At 41.3% G+C, this 21,059-nt stretch overlaps 1 protein-coding gene across 1 annotated transcript in view; it reads right to left on the reverse strand.

The window, feature by feature from the left end:
• Nucleotides 1–2,555: 2,555 nt before the first annotated feature.
• MTPN (myotrophin) overlaps nt 2,556–21,059 on the reverse strand; it is a 47,905-nt gene continuing 29,401 nt past the window's right edge. Inside the window, exons 2-4 of the mRNA XM_066362773.1 lie at nt 16,101–16,214; nt 15,188–15,271; nt 2,556–5,960 (exon numbers count right to left, since the gene is read on the reverse strand). Of these exons, the coding sequence (XP_066218870.1) occupies nt 5,874–5,960; nt 15,188–15,271; nt 16,101–16,214 (285 nt within the window). The 3' untranslated portion in view covers nt 2,556–5,873. The remainder of the gene's footprint in view (nt 5,961–15,187; nt 15,272–16,100; nt 16,215–21,059) is intronic.

The raw sequence follows: 21,059 nt of genomic DNA on the forward strand, positions 1-21,059 counted from the left end.
GCACAACACCCTAGCTCCCGTCACACAATCAATGTTAGCCAAAAAATTAGTTGTAAAAGTACGTAAGTTGGCTACAGAAATTTGGCAATTCACAAGTGGTACTGACATAGCTGGACCTGGCAGCCTCTCACGGGGGGTGTACGTGATTTGAGTGATCTAGTAGTATCCTCAAAACCAGCATTCAGAGGCCGGGAATTGTTAATGCACTATTTTCCTTTGTAGGATAAGTCGTTACGTCTATGAGTGTCGGCAGACGTGTGAACCATCAACGTTCTACCCAAACGCTGTAGGTGAGTCTGTCCCTGCAGCTGAATGCTTGGAGGTTGCTGGGGGAGGGGGAAAGACAGCCCTTTGTTCGGCTGCTCTATTTACAGCTGTGGTTCAAGGTAGCCACAATGGCCCCGCAACCTGCATTTGACCTCACAGTCAGCATTTCCTCAATGAATCGTTGTGACTCTGTGATACTTATCTTTACGTCATTGATTCCAGTGTGCAGTGTCAGTAGTACTTAGGAGGCTGATATCTGGGTACAATGACTCTCAGGACCACTGGTCCTGATAGCCAGTCATCCTCTAGCCAGGATTCACAGGAACAAAGGTGATCTTGTGTGTGACTGTCCAGTGGTCTGACATCAGCAGTTCAGAACATGTACAGTGAACACCTGCCCTGTGTCAGGTGCTATTCAAGCTGCCGATAACTTTTCTCAATCAGTAATTGTATTTCCATAGAGTAAAAGCCTTGAAAAAAAAAATCCAGATCCTAAATCTGATGTGTGATGATCTGGCTGGCATGGGGGACAGAGCTGATCTGACACAGAATATGGTTAGTTGGCACAAGGCGCGCCCACTGTGGTGGGAACCCACGTTCACACCACTGATGCCAGTACAGGGCAGGGGGGCTGAAGCCAGCAGGGACACTGTTAAGTGACTGCAGCAATCCCAGATACCTGCAAGGTGGCAAGCAGGAGATACAGAGGTGTCTCCCCAAAGTCCTTGACGTTTCCCTCACCGCGGTCAGGGCTGAAGTTTCAGGTGTTCAGCTGTGGGCTGCTGTGGACTATGGACAATACTGTCCACACCAAGTGAAAGGACATCTTACAGGGGAAAACCCTAATAATAGTGAAGGGCCATTCTCACCAGTGATACATCTTTGGAGCCACTGTGACATCCTACCCTGACTTCTTTTGCCCCGAATCTAACTTGGAAGGTTATCTTCAGATTTTCGTGGTGCCCAGAGCTCCAGGACTTGGCCAGAGTTTAGCTCTCTCGAGTCAAAGGCTTCCACCTACTCCCTCTAGGAAGCCTGCCTTGATGACATGCTATTCACAGGCCTTCAGACTATTTCTTTCTCCCTTTATGGTCTGTGCACTGGTCTTCAAACTTGGGCATCCATCCATCAGCCGGTTTGTTACGACATCACTGCTGCAGTCAGCCCGAGTTTGATGGGGCAGACCGGGCTGGCTATGGTGCTACTTCTACCCCAGGGACCACCTTTGGAGAATCACTGGTCTCGCAGAAAAAGGAAGAACAAGGATCTTCTAACAGTGATACATTGTGCTGCGTCCAAGTCCTGTGATAGCTGCTCTCTAATCACAAGAGTTTCATAGCAACGCACCCTAAGCTCTCTCTCCTACAGGCACGTGACTTTCATCTGCAGATGCTGGTCTGCTCTTTGATTATTATGGAAGTGGGCACTGTCTGCTTTAAAACATACTTAGCCAGACTTAAATTCTTTTATAGACCCTAATTCTTAAAACAGAAACTTCAATGTTTATAACCTTTGCTGTGGACATTCCCACCTACAACCATACATTGCCATGTTCATATACTAATATAAATATGTAGTTGATATACTAATATAACATTTATACTTCCGCCGCTACACAGAAGTTCCGAAAGAGAGCTTTTGCTGTTATTTTTGCTTGTGCATCTATTTTCCCCATATTAATGGGCCACTTCAAAAGTGACCTACACAATAGTCCGGGGGTGTTCACAAGGCTATAGTAGAACCACAAGTATTATATAAATCTGGTTCAGTTTTGAGGTTCAAAGTGATTTCATGTTAAATCAGACCTACTGAAAAGTACACCCTAAAAAGTGCGCATGGGCAAGCGAGCTTGGAAAAAATGGTGATCCTCCAAGGAATGTGCAGCGACTTCAGTGAGTGTATGGAAGAGCAGCTTTCATACCTACTCAGATCCTGACCCGGGATGGCCAGTTGCTCTGTCCCTCGTTTTCTTTCTCCTTTTTGCACAATCCCTCTACTCCCCCCCACCCCCACCTCCCCGTACCCTCCCTAGTAATGTGACCGAACATTTACAACCAATATGGATCGGGAGACTGACACAAAAGCTAAACCTCCCAATGAGTAGTACAGTTTATTGCAATTAAATCGTTCCTACGTCCTATTTTTCTTCTACTTTTTTTTTTCATGGAAGTGGGAGTCGGGGGGGAGGGGGATTTAGATGCACTAGACGCCTGAGGTCCGGCTGTGAGGAGCCTGGCTGGGGAAGGAAGAGGACAGGGACTGAGGGAGAGAAGTGCTGACACCTTAGCTGTAGCACAATTCAAGTTTATTCCATTTGTTCTTGCAACACAAAACCAAAACACAGTATTATTTAGCATTCTGATGTACATGAAAGAGGATATGAGAAAACCCAATTGTGTCCAAAGTATTAATTACACTGTGGAAAAAATGAACTCAAATATATCAAAATGCACAAAGCACTAGGTCTTCCTCCATTACTGCTTAGAAAGATATGATTGTTTCTCCATTTACAAAATAGAATCAGGACAATTTAAATTTTTAAAATTTTGCATGCAAAACACTGCAACTGCTTACGTAGGAGGGCACTCTCACCAGCTTCTAGACAGTCGAGTATACAATATTGCATGGAAGGAAACGCAGCTCAGTTGAAGTTTTAGAAAACAAATCAGGTACATACAGATTTGAACTCCATTATTTGGAAGAAAGAAATCAGGGACTAAAGGGGCTACTGGCTTGCAGCTTCCACACCGACCCCCTCGCCTCCCCTCCTTCGTGCCCCTCTGGGTTTAGGAGGGGAGCTATGCATACAGCTACTCAGGTACACACAGGTGCTGTATTTGAACCGTAGTCTGGATACCAGTCTGAAGCTGCAAGGGGGAACTGGTTAGTATTCTAATAGTATAGTAAACATGCAGGCGATCTTATACACCTGCTTGTAATTGCTATAGTGCATACGAAATGACTGACTGAACACAAAACTATAGAACATGCAAGGTTGTTGCTGAGATGTTAAATATTACTTCAGTGGAGAAAAAAAGCTTTCACTAATGCATGTAGTACCAAAAAGCAAACATGGTTTTAACTTCCTTTACTCAAAATATGAACATTAAGTGTTGTGAATTTCTCGGCCAAGTGGTTCAGAAATACATTATAAATAACCTAGTTAAAAAACATTGTAAACCATCTTGGTCAGGTTAACTATGTTATCTTCTCAAGCAACCGCTTCGCTGAGTACGGGGTTTGCACATGGCTGAGAAAGAAGGCGAAGCAGCCCCTACTGCAGTATGGGACGTTGGGACAGACGGACAGGGGTCATGTGGTCTCCGCACCAGGCGACTGTCAGAAGTGGACCAGGTTGGGAATGACAGGACAGTGCACTCTCTGCAAGAGCCAACTCTCACAAAACACTTAGGATGGGAAGGTGAAAACCGTGTAGAGGGTAAAAGCCCAAGCCTTTTCTGGATCACTTTATGCCAACAGGTGGAAACAAAGATATCAGAACACCTTGTCACTAGGCTGACAGGGAAAGACTGAGAGAGTGCCCTCTGTCTTCCGAGAGGATCGCTTCGGGTTTCAGTTCTGTGATGTGACCGAGTGCTGGTTCCGGACTTTTACTCCGACTTGGGCTGCGTGAAGGCGGCAGTTAGCCAAATGTAGCAAAGAATTTAAACCACTACTCTGTGATTGTTTTCCTGGGTGCAGAAAGATCGCAGGGCTAGGCAGGCTGTCAGTGAAAAAGCCACAGGATAAAAAAAGGGCTTGTGGGAACACACATACACACACACACTCAAACATTCTCTCTCATTCTCTCTCTCTCACACACACACACTCTCAAACATTCTCTCTCTCTCACACACACACACTCTCAAACATACTCTCTCACACACACACACTCTCATACTCTCTCACACACACTCACACTCAAACATTCTCTCTCACACACTCTCAAACATACTCTCACACACACACTCACTCTCATACTCTCTCTCACACACACACTCACACTCTCAAACATACTCTCTCCTCTCTCTCTCTCTCTCTCTCACACACACACACACACCAACCAACCAGTAACTGATCATTAAGATTTGTAATTAGCTAGGCTGACTGTTCTTGATAGTTTAACTGTTATCAAATGCTACATTGCCTTAAAAAAATCAATTCTTTATTATCCATAATCTGAATACAAGTCCCTAACCCACCCACCCCCCTTTCTAAAAATTTGAGGTACATTCAATTATTGCATGAAGTGGCTAAGGAACAATCCTAATATTTCTAGGAAGCTTATCTGGGTGGCAGGTCAGAGGAATCTTAGTATAATATTTTAAATGCAAAAGTAGCAAAATTTAAGGGTATGAGTTTTAATTAGTTGTACTGCTCATGAAATAAATATTTGAAAATGTATCTAAATGTTTTCTGCAGGTCCTAAGAACCCCATTTTAGGGCATATATATATAAGGACAATACATTTTGAAGGTGTCACACTTGATGCATGATTTAGAAAAGAAACAATATACTCTGCCGGTGGGTCGGCGTACGTTCAGCAGAATTTACCAACTTGGGGAAACCTGGTAACAGGCATATTTTTGAAGAGCTGGGGTTGAATTTGTCCCAATGGTCACCCCAGTTACGGCTTTGGTGCAGGTAATCAGCATCCAAGAGGTCCGAGAGGTGTGCCACAGGGCTCCCTGTCCTCCGCACACAACCACGGCGACCCATGCACTCAGCAAACGGGGACAACCCACAGGGCCCGGGACAACTGTTCTCTGTCTGATCCTAACAGGCTCATGGCCACAAGTCTAGTTTTAAATCCCCTTCTACTACCAGCAGGAGTTTAAAAGTGTTTCAATGTTATATAAATGTGTGAATCTAGAGGAGAAAAAAATAGGCATACTGGAATGGTTTCTCCTTTAGACTTCCCAAACTTAAGGTTTTATAAATAAAGCGAGTCAGTTTTACCGAGAGACATGAGAGCCATGTGGAAGGGGAGAGGAAATGCAAAGTTCAGTCATCTAGCAATTTAGAAGTGTGCCCCTCCTCACGGGCACTGAGCTTTCGGGAAGGCTGAGTCGCCGAAGAAAGATTTGGTCACCAACCACAGGCAGCGCCCTTGACTATACGAGGAGATTCCCCAAAGTGTGCACCTTAAGGCAGAAGGCGAGAGCCAGTTGCTATCTCAGCACCCAAGGTTTACAGCAGCAGCCACGCTGCTTGCACAGCGAGGGCTACCGTGTACACAGGGTTGGCCTCTGTGGAATCAGACCCTCAACATTATCTAATTCATAAGTGAGCGAGGGAGCTGAGAACGTCAAATGTGACGGTCTGGTGTGTCTTGGCTCTCCCTTGGGTGGAAGCTGTGTATTTTTGGGAAATGGAGAAGAGGCTGACTTGATCAGGAGTCCTAGTAAAAGCCTGATTGTGGTTCTGTCCTCTCCTCCATGACACTGTTTGTTCTGGTAGTCTGATTGGTTATAAATCTCTCTCTCCCCTCAACCCTCGTAAAGTGTTTAGCTGAAGAAGCTGGCAGATAGAGAGTGACAGACAGACAGGCAGCAGTGGGCGGCCACAGGAGGGGCGTCCTTCCGGCGCCGTCAGCCGGCCAGCCATCACTGAAGCAGAGCTTTGATGGCCTGGTTGTCGGTGGCTTCCAAGGCGGTCAGTCCATCCGGGCCTTTCACAGTCTTATCAGCACCCTGGGAGAGAGCGGAAAAGCCTTTGCCATTAAACAAGCCCACAGTGAGACGAAAACAGACTAGCTGGTTTACACCCAGAATTAGAAGCTCCTTTACGTAAACGGACTTTATTGAAGAAGAAAACCCTCAGCACTTGGCCAGGTTATGGATTAAAGTATAAAAATGGCAGATTATTTTTCAGGCACAAGAAATTGTAAACTACACACACAACTTGCCAATAACATTGGCAATGACGGGCTCTATACGTGCATATATTTACCCAATTAATTACGGTTTGAAAATCAATTTATCCCTAGGTGTAATATAAAATAGGGGGAAATCATTTTTGCTAAAGGAGAGTATTACAGTGACAAACTTATTTTTTCTTCTTTGCAATACTTTCTGGAGAGTGCCTAAGTATTATACACACAGTTTCTAAAATCCAGAGCTTACAAAACTTTTAGACAAACTCCTAAAGAACACGTATAATACTGCTTGTTGTACTTGTAAAAACTAAGCACCCACCGCCGGCTGTGGGCTGGGAGGGAGGCCCCGGGCTGCCCTCAACGCTACACCTGGGCAGTGCTAGCCTGGGAAGTTTTACTCGCAACACAGTGATTTAGGTCGATGTGGACATCGACCTTTGTGTCCATTGCTGTTGAATCTGTCTTTATTTACCAGATTAAAAGTTCCATGGAGGTAGGAATCTTGTCCATATTACAGTGCCTGGTAGGTGAGTCTGCTCCCCAACCATGTACCTCCCTAAGGAGTTTCCCACCATCCCTCACACACCATGCGCCGTGCCTTCATCTGTGCTGGGTTCCAAATGGAATGCCTTCCCCCTTCTCTGGCAAACCAGGCCAGCCATTTAACAGGTATTTACTGAATGTGTGATGTGTAGACACTGTGTAAGGGGCTGGCGAGTCAAAGTAAAACAAAACAGTCTGCCAGCCTGGCTCCCGTGGGGGACAGGCACATCAACCACCATGACTCAGTGGTGAGAACAGCAATGGTGTCATCAGTGATGAGTGGCTGTAATGCAGAATGGGATGTGAGATGCGGGGTGTGTGTATGTGTGTGTGTGCAGAATGGGATGTGGGATGCAGGTGTGTGTGTGTGCGTGCGGGGTGTGTGTATGTGTGTGTGTGCAGAATGGGATGTGAGATGCGGGGTGTGTGTATGTGTGTGTGTGTGCAGAATGGGATGTGAGATGCGGGTGTGTGTGTGTGTGTGTGTGTGTGTGTGTGTGTGTGTGAGATGCGGGTGTGTGTGTGTGTGTGTGTGTGTGTGTGTGTAAGAAGGAAAGTCTTTCTGGAAGAGGGCCTGCCTGAGCCGAGTCTTGATGAGTAAGTACAAGATGATTAAGTAAACCAGGAAGGAGAAGATGACAGATTCTAGAAGTTTGAAATGATCACAAAGTCCTTTCTTAGTTTATCTTTCTGATAGTTATTGGTGTGTTAAAATGCAACCAATTTCTGCATTGTATTAATAATTAATACAATTAATAATATTGATTTTGTGTTCTCCTAATTTACTGAACTCATTAATTCTAAGGTTTTTTTTTTTTGCTGTTGATTCTTAAGGGTTCTATGTAATATCATGTAATCTGCAAATACTTTCCAATTTGGATACCTTTTCTCTCTCTCCTCTGTTTACTGTGGCTAAGACTTCCAGTATCAAGCAGAATGGAAGCGGTAAAAACAGACATCTGTCTTGGTTCTGAATTTAAGGAAGACTCTTTAGGTTTTCACCACTGAGTATGATATTAGCTGTGGTTTGTCATATATGCCCTTTATGATGCTGAGGTATGTTCCTTCTATCCACCTTGCTGACAGCCTTTATCGTAAATAGTTTTTGGATGATGTCAAATGCTTTTTCTGCATCTATTGATATGATCATATAATTTGCATCCTTCATTTTGTTTATGTGGTGTTATCACGTTCATTTTGTGGATACTGAACCAAACTTGCATTCTGGAAATAAATCTCACATGGTCATGGAGTGAAATCTTTTTAATGTATTGCTGGGTTCAGTTTGCTAATATTTTAAGGATTTTTGCATCTATGTTCATCAGGGACATCTGTCTATATTTTTTTTAGTGTCTTTGCTTAGTTTTGGTATCATTCTTGTAACATAAGTTTGAGTCTTCCCTCTTCAGTTTTTTTGAAATAGTTTGAGAAGAATAGGGTTAATTCTTCACTGTTTGATAAAATTTAGCTGTGAAGACATCTGATCGAGCACTTTTGTTGGGAGTTTTTGACAACTGACTTGATTTTATTAGCAGTTATTGCTCTGTTCAGAATGTCTTTGTTCCTGATTTGGCCTTAGAAAATTGTATGTTTCTGGGGATTTACCCATTTATTCCACGTTGTCCAATTTGAGGGCACAGAATTGTTTGTAGTATTTTCTTATAATCCTTTTTATATCTTGGTGTTGGCTGTCATTTCTCCCCTTTCATTTCTGATTTTACTTATTTGGGACCTCTTATTTTCTTGATAAGTCGAGCTAAAAGGAATATCAATTTTATTTATATTTTTAAAGAACCAGCTCTTAGTTTCATTGATCTTTTCTACTTCTTACTCTATTTTGTTTATTTCTGTTCTGATCCTTATAATTTCCTTTCTTCTACTTACTTGAATGTTGTTTGTTCTTCTGTTTCCTAGTTCCTCTAGGTGTAAGGTTAAACTAGTTGAGATTTCTGTTGTTTCTTGAGGTAGGTCTGTATTACTAAATTTCTCTCTCAGAACTGCTAGGCTGTGTCCTGCAGAATTGGAGTCACTGTGTTTCATTTTTCTCAAGGTATCTTTTGATCCCATTGTTAACCCATCCATTGTTTAGGAGCATGTTATTTAGCCTCTACATCCCTCTGTGTTTTTCAGTTTTCTGTAACTGATTTCTAGGTTCATACCATGTCTGGGAGAAGATGCTCGGTATGATTCCAATCACCTCAGATTGAGACCTGTTTATTGAGACTTGTTTGTGGCCTAATACGTGGGCTACCCTGGGAAATGTTTCATGTGCACTTGAAAAGAATGTATATTCTGAAATTTTGGGGTTGATAGAAATAAAAGATTATATACAAAGTGCATAATACATATTAGATTTTCCACAGATGTTTCTTCTGCTATACAGATAATCAAGAATTAAATGTTTTAAATTTCTACTTGTGTCACAAATTTCATCTTTTATTGCATTAAATGTAAATGTTTAATTTCAAATATTCTAGTAATCTTCCTTGTTCTTAAACTGAGTAATCACACTGAGTTCTTAAACATCTGTTTACTGTTTTGTATTTTTCCTATGCTAATGATATACCAGCTGCCCGAAGCTAGTCGAGTCAGTCCCCCGCCCCCACCTGTCTCTGGTGCTTTTCAAACTGCTAGCCCTGCAAGCTTGTGAGCCACCAAGTCCCTGTGTGGAACCCTCAGGTGGAACCAACACTCGGGCCTCCCGCAACCCTGTCTTGTTCTGATATGCAATCCTGCAGTCCTCACTGCTTCTCACATTCAGAAGCCATGGGGCTCTGCCCAGCGCTGGTGCCCCAGGCTCGGAAGCCTGGTGTGGGGCTGGGATCCCTCCTCTACAGGGGGGACTCTGCAGCCCAGGTACCCTTCTTAATCCCCACAGCTGGGTGTGGGTGCACAGCCTGCTTTTTCTGAGTGTACCACCCTGCCAGTCTCGGCATGGCTGCTTCTCTAGATCCCTAGCTACAGGGCTTCTGTTCAGCTAGTCTTCATGTGGTTCTCAATGATGGCTGCTCCATAATTTAGCTGGTATTCTGACGTGGTCATGGGAGGAGGCTGTAAAACTAAATGAAGTTTGGCCTCATGAAAGTCCACTGGCTAATATAGTTCAAGAGTACCATTTCACAATTCACTCTTTTTGAAATAATGCGTTCACACAACACTGCTATTACTAGGGCACTTGAGATTTCCATCAGGAGGGCCAGTTCAGTACTGAACGATGAAAATTCCATACTGTCTGACAAACTCTTGTTTGGCTACACTGACGATAAGACTTATCAACAAATATGCACTAGCATCGTCTAGTCCAAGCACCCAGAAGGACACACACAGCTTGCTTCACTTAGGAAGTACAGTTTTCACCACAAGGCTGGAGCTGTGGAAAGCTGTGCACTGTGGCTTCCGATCTTATCACGAGCTGGAGCAGGGTCAGCCAAGCACGGCCCAGAGGCTTGTTTCTGTGAGTTTGCCTGAAATGCAGCCACGCCCGGGCGTTTCGTTTCTGTACTGTGATGGCGGCTTTAGAATTACAGCGCCCAAATTATGAGAGCAACCATATGGTGGCAAATCGTGCCTGACCCTTTAAGAAAACGCCCGCAACCTCTGAACCACAGAGCATTTTATACTACCTTTTAAATATTCCTTTTATTCCAAAAACTTCCTGGTTAAGACTTTTTAGGGTGGAAAAAAAAAAACAACCTTACTGAACTGAGATAATTCAAAATGACACGTGTGTATAGTCTAATTTTGCTTGGATAGAAACAGGCCCGGCCTTTGCCCCGACTGCTGTGCTGTCCAGTGGTCATGTCTACTGTGGACGTCTGGTCCACACTCTCGCTTGGGCCTCTCAGTCCTCTGCCCGATTTCTCAGGATGCTCTCGAGCCCTCAGTTTTACCTGTTTCATCTCTCTCCTGTCCCTTTCTCTTTTCACTAGTTTTACTCATGTTTTCCATGGACTGTGGATTTGGTGCAAATACCAAGAGCTTTGATCACCCTGCTTCCATCTTTTAGGTTATTATTAACAATTGTGCAGTTCTAGCTTATTATTAAAAAAAACAACAACCATTTTAGTTCTGAATTTAAATACTGTACTTGTTTAGATTTATTCACATATAATTTCTTGCTTATGATCCTCGCTGCTGCATCTCAGCCTTTCCCTTTGGGTTCGCTTCTTCCGAATGCATCCAGCTCCCCACGGGTTTGCTGCTGGGGCGCTGACCTCTCTGGGCGCGGAGTAGCCCTCGGTCAGCTCCTACCTTTTGCAACAAATACTCTCTTGCTCATATTAAGAAATGCTTTCTTCAACCCACCCTGCCCCTTTCTGTGTCTCAAGAATTCATTATAATTTCATGTCTTATGAACCCCTTCTTACGGTCCATAGTAAACACTGATTCATTTTAAAAACATCTCTTCTGTGATGGGGAAAAGGGGAGTCGCTGGCATGTGCTCAGACCTCAATCTTGAAGGGGAAGTCCCCAGGTGTTCTCTACATGACTGGCTCACCAATTAAAACCAGACCAAATAGCTTTTACAAACAGAAATATACCTGTTCAGTTTCTCATACCTGTCCCTGACAGTAACTGTGAGAGGCCATCTTAGGTAGAAAGAAAATGGGATTTGGAGTCATGATCTCAACTCCATTATATTCTGACTGACTTCAGTTGTTACTTAACCTCTCTGAGAAAAATGGTCTCCTGATTCATAAAATGGAGATGAGTATGCCTGTGCATCTGGGTTGATAGAAATGGAAGATTATATACAAAGTACCTAATACACATTAGATTTCTCCACAGATGTTAGTTTCTTCTGCTATATGGATAATCAAGAATTCAATGTTTTAAATTCTACTTGTCATTAATTTCATCTTCCACTGTATTAAATTTAAAAAGTAGTTTAATTTCAAATATTCTAGCATTCTTTTTGTGATCCCCCATTAGTATGATCCTCCTGAGTTCTTTAATTTCTATTTATTGTTTTGGCTTTTTCCTATGCTAATAACATACCAGCTGAATAATATACAAAGAATGTCAATGAATGTAGTAAACTTCTTAAACTGAATACTTTTAAAGTGAATTTATAATAATACATAAGGATTCCACTTTTGATAAAAAGCAGAGCAAACCAGATTTCATAATACAAACATTGATTGTAATCTACAAAATATGCACTGGAATAGCCTCATTTTAGCAACTATGGATTTTTAAAAGAGCACAATCAATTCCTAAAAAAAACCTGGCTAACAAAACTATAGGGTATCCATTAAAGAAGTTTATGCAATAATAAAATGAAAGTAATTTTGAAAAAGCAGAAGTACATTTTATTGGGCGGCTTTCATAAAGGTTAAAAAAATCGTTCATCTAAAATAACAGCTCTACACAGTTACAATTGATCCGCCACCAATAGAGCCCTCTTCTAATGTCATGGCTTAGCTATAACAATCAAGCCTCAATACAACAACAGCATTATAGGAGCAAGTAGAGGAAAAACAAGCTGGTTAAAAGTTAGAAAACTCAATTTACAACCAATAATCTAGCAACAGAGCACATATTTATAGAGGCCCTTCTAGGATAACATATTAGGGCCTAATGTACATGCAAATCCAGCCAGAAGAGTCTGTTTTTAACGATGGAATTGTCTCAACGACCTGGAGCATCTTTTGGAAATAAGGGTAAAGAACAATGAATGGTTCAGGTCATCTCTAGTGTAAGAATGATTATGTCTTTTGCTTGTCCCACAGGAAAGAGGCACATCAGAAAGAAATACAGTTCAGACCCCAGAGAGCATGCTTAGGACCATCTCATTTAGTAAATGACCAGAGCCTAAGGACCTCAGCTAAAAAGGACCCATGGAGGTTTTTGTACTTTCAGACAATAACACTCTTGGTGGGTAGAAAATATCATGGAAAGGAGGAGGAAGAAGGAATCATTTCCTTTTGTTTATTTTTACTCAGACTTACGGATTATTTGTTTTTAATTGAGATAACTGATATGTAACACTGTGGTAGTTTAAGGTGTACCCCACAATGATTTGATATTTGTGCATACTGTGAAATGATTATCACCTTCAAAGTTTAGTTAACAATCGTCACTTCTCATCCTTTTGTGTGTGTGTGTGTGAGACGGGGACTTTTAAGATGCACTCTCTTAGCAACTCTCAGATGTACAATACAGTACTGTAGACTGTTTCTTTACTGTACATGTAGCTGAGAGGTGGTGGCCAGAGGATTTAAGCCCATGCGGAGGAACAGAGCTGACAGGCAGAAAAATCAGATCCTGATCCTGTGGTATAAGCCCAGGGTCAGGCTCTGCCTCAACCGTACTTAGTGAGTCAACAAGATCTCTTCAAGCCTATCTGAGCTGGGTTTAGTTCCTTACAATACAGAGGCCAAACTAAAAAAATGTGGGAATTACATCAATTTTTCATGAACTATAAATCAATATTTGTAGCCTGCAACAACCAGTTTCTTAATACAGTAAGCAAAAATAATCCCCCAGAGCTGAAATTACCTATTAGTTTACAAAAGCACTTTTTCATCTTCTCATGAGAGTGGAGGGAACAGATAGTAAGGAGAAAGACAGTGGCTGGAAATCTTTGTGAGCACAACCTACCACAGGGGCAAAAGATATTTTCATTTATTTTGGCTTTTGGAGAATTTGTATCAGTATGGTGTGCAGTACCTAAAAATGACTGTTGCTATATACCAAAATCCTTCCAAAACTTACAAAGCCACCATACCTTTATAGAAATGCAGTAATTGTATTTAACATGAAGATATGGGCAAAACCCCCTAGTTTCAGAGGAACTGAATTAACTGCTTTCAGAACTATCTTTAAAAAGTCAAATAGCTTGACCAGGTGGTGGCACAGAAGACGGAGCATCGACCTGGGATGCTGAGGTCCCAGGTTCAAAACCCCGAGGTCGCTGGCTTGAGGCCAAGGTCACTAGCTGAGCTGGAGCCCCCTCCCCCCATCAACGCACATGTGACAAGCTATCAATGAACAACTTAAGTGCCGCAACTACAAGTTGATACCTCTCATCTCTCTTCTTCAATAATGTATTATAAGACAAATGTGCTCTCTTCTTTCCCAGTTTTATCTAATTCTCACTGAAGCTAACTTGATGAAGCAGCAAATTCTCTTCAGTCTTCGTTATAATAGAAGCTATTTATTAAACACGTCTGTACCAGGCATGGTGGCAAAATGCTTTATATACATTTACTCATCTAATTTCTATTCTTTCTTGCTTCTTTTTGCAGGGTTTTATTTTACATTTCTTATTATTTTTATTTATTTATTCATTTTAGAGAAGAAAGATGGAGAGAGAGCTAGAGAGAGAGAGAAGGGAGGAGCAGGAAGCATCAACTCCCGCATGTGCCTTGACCAGGCAAGCCCAGGGTTTTGAATCAGCGACCTCAGTGTTCCAGGTCGATGCTTTATCCACTGCGCCGCCACAGGTCAGGCTTGCAGGGCTTTATTTTAAAGGACCAAATGAAATGTTATGAATAACACTTTTCGGAGCATGGCCATGAAATGGTCATCTCAGGAGTAACAATGGGGCCTTATTTGGTAAGACTTCTTGCCCCCCCCCCCCCCCCCCACTTGCAGGTCCTAATAGCTAGCTAGAATGCCTGCAACTGATGCATTTTTCCTGAGGCTGGAGTTTGAACTCTATGAGCTTATAATAGCAAAGACAAATCAAGAGACCAGATGACCTGAAGAGCCCTCACTTAAACTGCCTCTAATATTCTTCTCAGTATGTACTACACGAAAAGTGCAAACTGTAACTAGTCTTTTTTTTAAGTTTTATTTATTAATTTTTGGAGAGAGGAAGAGTGAGAAAGGGGGGTAGAAGCAGGAAGCATATACTCATAGTAGTTGCTTCCTGTATGTGCCTTGACCAGGCAAGTCCAGGGATTCGAACTGGTGACCTCAGCATTCCAGGTCGAGGCTTTATCCACTGCGCCACCACAGGTCAGGCAACATTTTCTATATCATTAAGTAAAATGCTCACTGCTGCTAACATTTCCTTTTTCTGAGAGACAGACAGAAACGTAGAGATGAGAAGCATCAACTCATAGTTGCAAGATCTTAGTTGTTCACTGCTTCTCATATGTGCCTTGACTGGGGGGTGGGGGCTCAAGTTGAGCCAGAGGCCCCTTGTTCAAGCCAGCGACCTCGGGGTTTCGAACCTGACACCTCAGTGTCCCATGTCAATGCTCTATCCACTGTGCCACCACCAGTGAGGTGCAGCTAACTTGTTCTTTTACAGCAGGCTATTCTTGATGAAAAAGACTGTTTTATATTCTAACCTAAGTTCTTTACCCAGTGAACTAATAACAGTTTGTGGACTGGATATTTTGGGTTACAATGCCCTAGACCTCAATTTTGGACATTACTAGTTTTCTGTCCCTGAGACCAAACAAATTTAAATAAATTAACCAAATACTTAGGTGAAACAGTCACACAGTAATGGAAAAAGCGGTAAAGATTAGCAGTTGACCTCACCTTGGACAGAAGCAATTTCACACAGGAAACGTGCCCTTCATAGACAGCAGACAGAAGAGGGGTGATGTGGTGTTTATCTGGAGCCTGTGAAATAACAGAGAGATCAGCCATCTTACCTGGTTTTCATTTCTTCTTTCTAGATCTAACTAGGGAACGCCTGTGAATATTTTAAAGTCGGTGTCTGCCTATTTGCCTTTCTATACAAAGTACTTCACAGCTACAAGATTCTCGCCTCCACAGCAAGGCTTCTCCTTGGGAGTCAGCCACGTGATGTAGAGGGTGTAGGGCTCTGCCCAGTTCCAGTCCTGGCTCTGTCACTTCCTGTGTGCCTGGTTCTTAATCCCTCTGAGCCTCTACTCCCCACTAGTACAGAAAGGCCAGTGAGGTCCTGGAAGGGAAGAACACAGCCAATGAAAAGTACAAGTCTGCCACAGCTGGGCTGGGTGACATGGTGTCCATGAAATGTGGGAAGTTCATCTCATTTGCTGTCATGTTAAACATTTTTCTAAAACCCTGAAATGCAAAAGCCACAGGCAAAGAGTCGGAAGATGACTGCTCCTTTCTGACCCCTTGCCTACTGACCTCTGTCCAAAACTGTATTTTAGATTTACACGTGACTGCAGAGTCCTCGGCTCCACTGGCTGATGGCCACTGGCTCCGTGAAGGAGTGCTAACTCTCAAGCTGCTTTAGAACCTGAAGAGCAACCGCTCAGGGGAAGCATCCTGACCCTTAGCCTGAAGGTCAGTCTGTTCTGCTTGTTCTTAAAAAGCCCAACTATATATTTCTAGGTTACAGAATTCTGGTATAATTTCAGACTGTATTATTTTAAATGAGGCTTCCACAATATCTATTTTACACATCTACATAAAATTACCCAAAACATACAACAGAAGGACAGTGTTCTTTACATACATTGATATCCGCTCCTTTCAGCAGCAGAAATTCCAGGATTTCAAGCTGCCCACAATCTGCCGCATAATGAAGAGGTTTCCTTCCACCTTCTAGTGTCCGGTTGACATCTTCTCCCTGATAAAAGAAGCCAAATGAAAACACTATTTATTGGATGGTAGACTAAAGGAGGGAAGGTACTTGGCATTTTTAAAGTTCGAAGAATTTCACGAAATAATTGCCTTTTAAACAATTTTTAAATTTATTGATTTTTAGAAAAAAAGAGAAGCATCAATTTTTTATTCCACTTATCTATGCATTCATTGGTTAATTCTTGTATGTGCCCTGACCGGGGACTGATCCAGCAATTTTGGCATATTGGGACGATGCTCAACTGAGCTACCTGGCAAGGGCCAATAACTGCATTTCTTGCAAAGTGAGTAAGTAACCGAAAACTTGAAATGAAATTCTGCACAATACAGCACTTGGCACACAGTATGACAGTAATTCAAACCATGATTACTGAGCTGAAAACAAGCAACAATGCTAAATGTAATGAAATAGAGTACTGTGCTCTATTTCTAAAACATTCCGTCTGCATAATGTCAAGAGGTGGCCACAGGAGACTGATGAGTTCAAATACTGACTTTTTTATACAGATCATATGACATGTATTTTAATTCTTCAAAGAAAGCATCACTACTTTGATGAAATCATGTCATTATCACAAGTTATTAAGAATCCATTTCATTCATTCAACATTTACTAAAGTTCTACTGTATGGTGGACACTGTACACAGGGGACAACGAAGAGCAAAATCAGACATGGTTTTGATTGCATGGAGATTACCATCTAGTGTAATCACGTGTTTAAACATATCTCAAACTATAACTGTTATGAAGGAGAGGAACTCAGTGCTACACAAATACTTTTCAGAAGAACATGACATAATCTTGGTGATGGATGGGGTGGGCAATATCAGAAAATAAACTTAAGGCCTCAAAAAATAGTTTTCACTCATTGAGGATGAACAGATATTCTAACAATGATAAATACAATTATCCTCTCTGCTGACCAGTGACAACAGGTTTGGCTACTCTCATCTCTAATCTGTACATAATCCTAAAAGGGGAAAATCTCCATTTAACATGAAAAATCTAAAGCTGAAAGAGGTTAAATACTTTTTAGTGTGGCTCAGAGAGTAACAGAGTAGAGATCTAAACCTCAGAAGTACCACACTGCCAATTCAGTATTCTCCCTTTTTATCTTAAGGGCTTTGCAGAGTAGCAGTTTATTTTCTTAACTATTGTATTTTTCACGTAGCTTGGTTTGGTCAACTCATCAAGTCATATCCTGAACTGACGCATTCAGAGCTGTATCATTCTACAGCCATTCTGAGCTGTTATCTTTTCTTTCTGTTTTTTTTTTTTTTTTTTTTTTTTTTTTTTTTTTTTTTTTTTTTTTTTTTTTTTTTTTTTAAGCTGGAAACGGGGAGAGACAGTCAGACAGACTCCCGCATGCGTCTGACCGGGATCCACCCGGCACGCCCACCAGGGGCTACGCTCTGCCCACCAGGGGGCGATACTCTGCCGCGACCAGAGCCACTCTAGCGCCTGGGGCAGAGGCCAAGGAGCCATCCCCAGAGCCCGGGCCATCTCTTCTCCAATGGAGCCTTGGCTGCGGGAGGGGAAGAGAGAGACAGAGAGGAAGGAGGGGGTGTGGAGAAGCAAATGAGCGCTTCTCCTATGTGCCCTGGCCGGGAATCGAACCCGGGTGAGCCAACCGGCCAAGGCCCTGAGCTGTTCTTTAAAACACTCTATGTGGACACACAGGGAGGTATATACAACATGCTCAAGGTCAGTGGAGATGGCATTAATGCCAGTAACTCCAACTCTACCACTCAGTTGTGGGACCTCCTTTCCTGTAAAATGGGAATGAAAATACCTGTCATGGGGTTTTAGTGTATCATTAAAGGACATAATTCATGCAGAGTATGTAACAGTGCAAAACAGAGAAGGTTAACTGATTTCTGTGGAGCTCTGATGCTGATTCATCCCAGTTCTAAAGACTATCCAAACCTGGGTGAAGGCAAGTTTCTGCATTAACAGCTGAAATATAAACAAAGACAGGGTTTAATGTAATATACTTTATATTTAGAAGCAAATTTAAGTAGTAAGGGCAGTTTGGTGTACCGCCTTAGTCTGCATTCACAACTGCAGAAATGTGAGGCTGAGGGGAAGACAGATAGTGCTCCAATGAGTCATAGATAAAAGCAATTTAACTTCCATTCCATTATTACTATTAACTGGATAGGTCCTTTCAGTGAGACAAAGCAAAGAAATACCTGCTGTGTACAATTGATAGGACAGCTTTGTCAAAAAGGTATTTTCTTGTATCAAAATATCTGACAGCTTCCTTCCCTTTGTATAAGCATGCAAACGTATTCAAAATGGAGCTGTTGTGTTTAAACTCTGTCCTTTATCCCTGCAGACAGTGACTTTATAACTCTTATTTTAGCAGACAAGAATGACAACACTGGACAGGCTCTGTGTTACTAATAGGAAAGAAAGGACCCTCTTCCGCAGGCCTTCAGCAAAAGCCGCTTTATGGAGAAATCTATGGTACTAAATACCCATACTGGAAAAGGAAAAAGGTCTCAAATGGTATGTGTACTTCCACTCTCAGAAACTAGGAGGAAAGGATGAAAATCTCTGGACCTTCTGCTCCTTAATGCTGTGAACCTAAAAATACTCTAAACACAAATTAAATCCAAGTAAGCAGGAGGAAAGAATAAAAATCGGCAGGAACCAATGAAATGGAAAACAACAAAAAAATTGAAATCAAAAGCTGATTCTTGAAGATCTATACAATTGATAAGTCTTTAGCTAGAGTAATCATTAAAAAACAAACAGAAAAGATGCACATAAACTCCCAAGCCCCAGAGGGCTACACTGCTAAATTTTCCCAAGAATTCTACACATTATTCCAGAAAATGGAAAAACATCCAATTCATTCTATGAGGTTAGCATTACTGATTCTAAACTAGGACAAAGATGTTATAAGAAAAGAACACCACAGGCTAACAGCCTTCATGAACACAAATTCTGAATAAAATTTTAGTAAACCGAACCCAACAAAATATACCCTGACCAAGCTGAATTTATCCCAGGAATACAAGGTTGGTTAAATATTTTAAAACACAGTATAATCCCCCATTTTAACAAACTAAAAAAGAAAAACCACATGATCATCTCAGGTAGGACGAAAGACCATCTGACAAAGTCCAACATCTATTCCTGCTAGAGACTCAGCCAAGTAGGAAAAGAAGGAAACTTCCTTGGACTAACAAAGGCTTTTTACAAAAAATAACTAACAATCATACTTAACTAGTGAAAGACTGAATGCTTTTCCCCTTAAAATCAGAAACAAGTCAAGATACCTGTTTTCACCACTTCTAGTCAATGCTAACTGGACATTCTAGCCAGTATAATTAGAAAAGGAAAAAGGCATCCATTTTGGAAAAGGAAGAAGTAAAAACTGTTTTTGCAAATGACACGATCATCTATGTAGAAAATCCAAAGGAATCTACCAGAAAGTTATTAGAAATAATAAGTAATTTTAGCAATGTTGCAGGACAAAAGATTAATATACAAATAAACTACACTTTATACTAGCAATAAATAACTGCAAATCAAAACTAAAAATAATATTTAAAATAGAATTCAAAAATGACATTTAATGATAAATCTAACAAAAATGTGAAATACTTGTACACTGAAAACTACTAAATACTGTTGAGAGAAATTAGGACCTAAATAAACAGAGAAACATACCATGTTTGCGGTTAGAAGATTCAATATTGTAAAGATGTCAGTTCTCCCCAAATTGACAGACAGACTCACAGTGTAATAGCAGTCAAAGCTCCCACAGTTACTTTTTAGACATTGACAAACTCTCTCCAAATTTCATAGGAAAACAAAAACAATCTAGAATAACCGAAACAACTTTGAAAAAGAACAAGTGGAAGGCCAACACAATCTGATTTAAGAATTATTAAAACTATAGTAATCAAGAATGTGGCATTGACATAAAATGATAAACTATGCACATGAATTTACAGTGCTAGAAAGCAAATCCTGGGAGGGAGCAGGAAGGGCACTTGAGGGCATAGGATATGTTCATTATTAACCTGATAGTGGTGTTTGACTAGCAACTTACAGGTGTGATGGTCTAGGACTAGGTTCTAGCTTTAATATCAATAAACCAACTAGTATATGTACTGAGAAACCAGGTTCCTCGCCTTGTGCTAGGCACATTAAGGATACAAAAAGGTGGGATTGTGAGTCTGTCCACAAAAGCTTTAGATTTCACTGATTAACTGGTTCGATAAAATAAATATCAATTGCTAGATATCTCACCCACTAAAGTAGCCTGCCCCATTCTACCCAGTACTGTTAGTTTGGGTACTGCTCAAACATTTTCGCTGAAGTATTCCAAAAAAAACAAGAATACATGCTTCCCTGAATCTGAAAGTAGAATCTTAAATAACCAAGTTAAAAATTCAAATATATCTGCATGAATATGCACATCATATATACAAGTGTATGTTGTTTTAATATAAAAGTCACAACCCAAAACCCATAGCTATTATTCCCTCTCCTTCCTGCCCATGGATGCTTCAGGAATTTGGGCCATGTTTTACTCCACGGCTTAGAGTACCTCCTTGGAAGACAGATGACCATTAAAAAGTACAAGAAAATCTAATTCAGTCTCATCTATTTCTTTCTGATGCCATGATATGGTATGATAATTACCGATTCTGGACCTTTCCTCTTGAGAGCTAAAGACTGCTAGACAATCTATGAACAGATTTTGAAAGAGTCTACGAATTTTGAGTTCTTTTAACCAAAGTAGGTATGAATTTAAAAAGATGAAGAAACACTGAATTAGAAAAAGACAACACTATTTACAATTAGATTTAA

This window comes from Saccopteryx leptura, chromosome 2 (assembly GCF_036850995.1).
Source record: "Saccopteryx leptura isolate mSacLep1 chromosome 2, mSacLep1_pri_phased_curated, whole genome shotgun sequence".
NCBI classification, from domain to species: domain Eukaryota; kingdom Metazoa; phylum Chordata; class Mammalia; order Chiroptera; family Emballonuridae; genus Saccopteryx; species Saccopteryx leptura.